The sequence below is a fragment of the Piliocolobus tephrosceles genome, chromosome 21, assembly GCF_002776525.5.
Source record: "Piliocolobus tephrosceles isolate RC106 chromosome 21, ASM277652v3, whole genome shotgun sequence".
Classification (NCBI taxonomy): Eukaryota; Metazoa; Chordata; class Mammalia; order Primates; family Cercopithecidae; genus Piliocolobus; species Piliocolobus tephrosceles.
Genome location: NC_045454.1, coordinates 36,800,532 through 36,806,531, shown reverse-complemented (window position 1 = coordinate 36,806,531; position 6,000 = coordinate 36,800,532). Strand labels below are relative to the sequence as shown.

General features: G+C 48.0%; 1 protein-coding gene across 10 annotated transcripts in view; it reads right to left on the bottom strand.

The window, feature by feature from the left end:
- EPS15L1 (epidermal growth factor receptor pathway substrate 15 like 1) overlaps positions 1 to 6,000 on the bottom strand; it is a 119,780-nt gene that overhangs the window by 79,984 nt on the left and 33,796 nt on the right. For 9 of the 10 annotated variants that reach the window (XR_003309936.1, XR_003309937.1, XM_026456922.1 and 6 more), the window contains exons 5-7: positions 5,795 to 5,890; positions 4,959 to 5,021; positions 1,369 to 1,494 (exon numbers count right to left, since the gene is read on the bottom strand). Coding sequence is in view for 8 of the 10 variants with exons in the window: in XM_026456922.1 (XP_026312707.1) it covers positions 1,369 to 1,494; positions 4,959 to 5,021; positions 5,795 to 5,890 (285 nt within the window). In the remaining 2 variants the exon portion in view is untranslated. The remainder of the gene's footprint in view (positions 1 to 1,368; positions 1,495 to 4,958; positions 5,022 to 5,794; positions 5,891 to 6,000) is intronic. The other variant, XM_026456920.1, reaches the window with a different exon arrangement.

The following is a 6,000-nucleotide window of genomic DNA, read 5'->3' as shown; positions in this document are numbered from 1 at the left end:
TTTTTTTTTTTTTTTTTTTTTTTGAGACAGAGTCTCGCTGTGTCTCCCAGACTGGAGTGCAGTGGCGTGATCTTGGCTCACTGTAAGCTCCACCTCCCGGGTTCACGTCATTCTCCTGCCTCAGCCTCCCGAGTAGCTGGGACTACAGGCGCCCACCACCACGCCCGGCTAATTTTTTTTTTGTATTTTTAGTAGAGACGGGGTTTCACCGTGTTAGCCAAGATGGTCTCGATCTCCTGACCTCGTGATCCACCCGCCTCGGCCTCCCAAAGTGCTAGGACTATAGGCGTGAGCCACCACACCCGGCCATTTTTGTATTTTTTTTTTTAGTAGAGACGGGGTTTCACCATGTTGGCCAGGCTGTTCTCAAACTCCTGACCTCAAGTTATCCACCCACCTCGGCCTCCCAAAGTGCTGGGATTACAGGCGTGAGCTACTGCACCAAACCAAGACTTTTTTTTTTTAAAGAAAATGCATAAAATTTTTCCTAAATTTGCAGCAGAGTTGAAAATACTTTTACCTTGAGCTTTACAGGAAGAAAAAGAGTAATTAACAGTAGAAAAGAGCCAGGCATGGTGGTATGCACTTGCAGTCCCAGCTACTCGGGAGGCTGAGGCGGAGGATGGCTTCAGCCTGGCAGTTGGAGACCAGCCTGGGCAACATAGTGAGACCCCATCTCTAAAAACTCAAAAAAGAAATAAAAAAGGCCGCGTGTGGTGGCTCACGCCTGTAATCCCAGCACTTTGGGAGGCCAAGGCAGGTGAATCACGAGATCAGGAGTTCAAGACCAGTCTGGCCAACATGGTAAAACCCCATCTCTACTATAAAAACAAAAATTAGCGGGGCATGGTGGCATGCACCTGTAATCCCAGCTACTCGGGAGGCTGAGGCATGAGAATAGATTGAAATGGGGTGGCGGAGGTTGCAGTGAGCTGAGATCACGCCACTGTACTCCAGCCTGGGCGACAGAGCAAGACTCCGTCTCATAAATAAATAAATAAAAAGATATACACACACATTCCCACATTCAGCACAATGGAAAGGGGGAAAGCCCAGGCTGGGGAGCTTAAGATTGAGCTCTACTGGTCCCGAAGCCCCAGGCAGCAATTTCACTTCTGAGTCCACCTCCTCATCTGTGAAGTGTAAGGATTCTAGCACCCTCCCCAGAGGCTGGGTGAACACTGTAAGCCACGCCCTAGGAAGCCCTGAGCCAGCCGGGGCTGGACCCACAGGAGCGCTGATGAAACCCGATGGCACGGGGAGAAAACAGAGCGAGAGCCTCGTAAGCACCATGGGGAAAGAGAACAGTGGCGCCCACACACAGCAGGGACACCGAGTGCGGAAGAACCAAGCCCGCGGCCCACTTACCCGGCCCAGGACATCAAGAGGCAGCTTTGAGTTCATGAGGACTGGCTTGACTTTGTCTCCAGAGAGCAAACCATTGATGGGCAAGAGGCTTTCAAAAATCCCATCAAATTTGGCCTTTTCTTCCACCTAGTTGGAAAGAAATAGCCCGAGTAAGTAGGAGAGCGCACCTGTGTGAGTGTCCAGACCGAGCTCTGACCGAAAGCCAAGGGAAAATGGCCATGGACCCATCATCACCCTTGGCTAAAAGCAGAAGATGATCTTAGAACTGTCTTGGCCCCTTCCAAAGTGAACATATGCCCTGAAGGAAATAGCATTATGGCAACCTCAGATCTGGGAGCCAAGGTCCTCAGGAGGGAAGCCCTGGCCCCGGGTCTTGCCCTTCGTCCTAGCTGCTGCCTGAGTGCGGCAGGAGTCTCCCATGGCGGGGCAGTGTCTTTGCAGGGAGACACAGATCAGTCTCACCTTCCTCCAAGGAGCCCACTTGTACCAAAAAGACAAAAGTGTGAGCAGATGTTATTGCCGGAGCAAATAATTAACAAAATCAACTTTAAATAAGTACAAGAAGCCTTCTGGTTTTTTTTCTTTTCTTTTCTTTTACTTTTTCTTTTTGTTTTTGAGACAAAACTCTCGCTCTGTTGCCCAGGCTGGAGTGTAGTGGTGCAGTCTCAGCTCACTGCAACCTCCGACTCCTAGGTTCAAGCAATTCTCGTGCCTCAGCCTCCTGAGTAGCTGGGATCACAGGCATGCGCCACCACACCCAGCTAATTTTTGTATTTTTTGTAGAGATGGGGTTTCACCATGATGGCCGGGTTGGTCTTGAAACTCCTGGCCTCAAGTGATCCACTTGCCTCGGCCTCCCAAAGTGCTGGGATTACAGGTGTAAGCCACCAAGCCCGGCCATATACAGGAAGCCCTCCATTTCTAATGGTAAATAAATTAATACATAAATATGAATAGCTCTTCATGAACAAAGGGAAGGTGCAGCATTAGGATGCGGAGTCACAGTTCCTGCTCTTCTGAAAGACACAGAGCAGGCAGCCCACAAAAGAGGCCATGAGTGAGGCAGTGGCTTCCAGTCTGTTCCGTCCTCCAAAGGAAAGGAGGCCCACAGCGAGTGGGACTCAGGGAGAGCAGGCCTCTTGCAACCTGCTTGGCCACACCCTGGAGCTATTGGGAGCACTAAGAAAACACCCTCAACACGTGTCCATCGACAGATGAATGCACACGCAAAGCGAGGCAGATCCAGACAGTGGAACATCCCTCAACCACAAAAAGGAAGTGAGTTTTGACACACGCTACAATGTGGACAAACTCTGAGGACAGCATGCTAATTAAAAAAAACCAGACACACACAAAATACAAATACTGTATGAGGCTGGCACAGTGGCTCATGCCTGTAATCCCAGCACTTTGGGAGGCCAAGGTAGGGGGATCACTTGAGCCCAGGAGTTTGAGACTGACCTGGGCAGCATGGTGAGACCCCCATCTCTAAAAATAAAAAACAAAAACAAAAACAAAAACTAGGCCAGGCACAGTGGCTCAAGCTTGTAATCCTGGCACTCTGGAAGGCCAAGGTAGGCAGATCACTTGAGGTCCGGAGTTCAAGACCAGCCTAGCCAACATGGTGAAACTCCACCCCTACTAAAAATACAAAAATCAGCTGTGCGTGGTGGCACGTGCCTGTAGTACCAGCTACTCAGGAGGCTGAGGCAGGAGAATCACCTGAACCGGGGGTCGGAGATTACAGTGAGCTGAGATCGCACCACTGCACTCCAGCCTGGGCAACAGAGTAAGACTCCATCTCAAAAATAACAAAAAATACCGCATAATGCCACTCATAGGACGTCCCCTCCTCCCTAGGCATATCCATGGAGACAGAAAGCAGAATGATGGGTGCCAGGGGTTGAGGGAGTGGGAGGTTCAGGTATAGAGTTTCAGTCTGGGAGGATGAGAAAGTTCTGGAGATGGATGGTGGTGATGGCTGCACAACATGAATGTACTTAACATTCCTGAACTGTACACTTAGAAATGGTTAAGATGGTAAATGTTATGTGATGTGTCTTTCAGCCACAATAAAAACCTTTTAATTTTTAAAAGAGAAAAACCAAGACAGTGCCCTCAGTCACAGAGATGAGATCACCGGCAGATACCGCATGCTCTCACGGCTGTTGGTGCTAAGCAGCTGAGCACTGCAGGTCTGTCTCGGGGGCCTGAGATCCTCTCCTGGCCATCAGACTTGCTGACTCAGTGCCTTCAGAAGCCCAGGAATGCTCACAATGGAAATAAACACTTGGCACTTCGGGCTTGTTCTTTCTGACTGTGGCTGTGAATGGAATGCAGAATCTCTCTTGACCACAGTCCACCCCAATTACAGCGCCTGGTCCTGCGCTCCCTGACTCCTCTCTGCAAGGTCCCCAGGCCCCTCGTCCCAGCTCTTCCAGTGAGGCCTGGACACAACCCCTGCTGGAAAAGAGCTATCACTTTTTTTTTTTTTTTTTATACTTTAAGTTCTAGGGTACATGTGCATAACGTGCAGGTTTGTTACATATGTATATATGTGCCATGTTGGTGTGCTGCACCCATCAACTATCACATTTTAAATAATAAGATCTCTTGGCAGTGTTTCCCATGACAAAGTAGCTCTTTTTCAAAGTCCACACGATGCGCTGGGCGACAGGGAGAAACCCTTCACCACAGTGATTGCCACTGGCAAAGTCCTCGATGACAGAGGTGACTGCATGACTCCTCGGTCACATGACACGTCTTCATGTCCTCTCCCTGCACAGATGCCCCCACCCAACCCACGACCTCTCCAAGAACGGAACAAACCAACCGTGTAAACATGGGACACAGGTACTTGGGACCTTTGCTTGATAGCAAGTGTTATTCATGTCAGGATGTAAGCCACAAAAACGTGAGGAAATGTGACAGTCTGAAAGTGAAGGGAAGGTGAGGAGGCCTCATGTTATCTGGAGGGACCATGCTCACTTCCTCTAGAAGGAATTCTGTACTTAGAAGACAGCCCTCATTTTTTTTCGTCTTTCTGGAAGCAGTAGCATATCTTTCCAGCCACAACATCCTCTGTTTTAAAAATAACACTTCAAGTGCTGAGAGAGGCTTTTCACAAAGCAATCAGAACATCAGGGAGGAAAGAATAGTAACATGCAAAGTGGCTGGAAAGAAGCGAGAAAGCAAGGAACACATTTGGGGGTCCACGTGCTTGCAAGCTCTCACCGTTTCCTCTTCTATTCTGAATAACCAACACAAGCAGCAAAAACCACAGAATGTGACCTAAAGATGCAAGATTTAAACTGCAGTCCTTTAATAATCCAACTCCTGACACTTAGTTATCCCGGTAGGCAACTCCCAATTCCAGTGAAGGGCCACAGCCTTTGTAAAAGGTGTTCAGAAGAGGTGTTTCATCCAAGTGCTGTGGCCATTCACACTGAGACAGAAGAGCTGACACAATCATCCTATAAAATGTTCTGAACAACATCAAACTAGAACAATTCCAGAACAATTCTAGAACAACTGCTGGAACAATTCTATCTGAAGGAGAGCCAAGGAGGGACCTATTCCCGTTCACTTACCCTCACAGCCCAGTGGGCCTCTGCAGAGGGCGGTGTGACCATCAGAGGGCTGCTGGTGTCGTGCTGAGAAGAGAGAGAAACATTCCTTTGTGGCTGGCACAGAATTAAATCATAGGTGGGTGGGCTTGCTGAAAAGGATACACGTTTCAAAGTGCTTTCAAAAAAGGGAAGACTTCAAAAAGTTAAACACAGAATCATCACATGACCCAGCAATTCCACTCCTATGTATTGACTCAAATGAATTAAAAACAGTTGTCCAAACAAATCCTTGTACATGAATGCTCGCAGCGGCACTATTCACAACAGTCAAAAAGGTGGAAATAACCCACACGTCCACAGAGAGATGAGTGGATAAAGATGTGGTCCATCCTCTAAATGGAATATGGAAACACTGATCCATTCTACAACATGGATGAGCCCTGAAAACACGATGCTGAGAGAGAGGCCAGACACAAAAGACCATGTTAGAGAATTCCATTGACATGAAATGTCCAGAACAGGCCAATCCATTGACAGAAATAAAATTAGTGGTTGCCAGCGACTAGGAGTGGGAGACAAGGAGTGATTACTTAATGTGGATGGGGTCTTCTTGTGGGGGGATGAAAATGTTCTGGAGCTAGACAGAGGCAATGATTACACAACGCTGTAAATGTACTAAATGCCACTGAAGAGTTCACTTTAAAATTATTAATTTTCTATTATGTGAATTTCACCACAATTAAAGGGGAAGGCTAGAGATAACATGGAAATATACACGCAAATACACACATGCACATACACACGCACACACATCTGGTATTAGAAGAATGTCAACTTGAAGGACTTTGGACACTCACAAACTTAGGTGGTGGCATGCTCAAATTCAGATTGCTCAAGGTAACTTCATGGCCACTCTGTGCACAGGCCACCAGTCTCAGTGCAACATAGAAACCCTGCAAGTCCAAAGAAAGGGAAGGAGTAAACAGCACATCGCCAGTGAGGGTAGGGGGAGCTGTCTCTAACGGTAGGCTTCAGGGAAACAGGACGTCCACTTCAACAATGA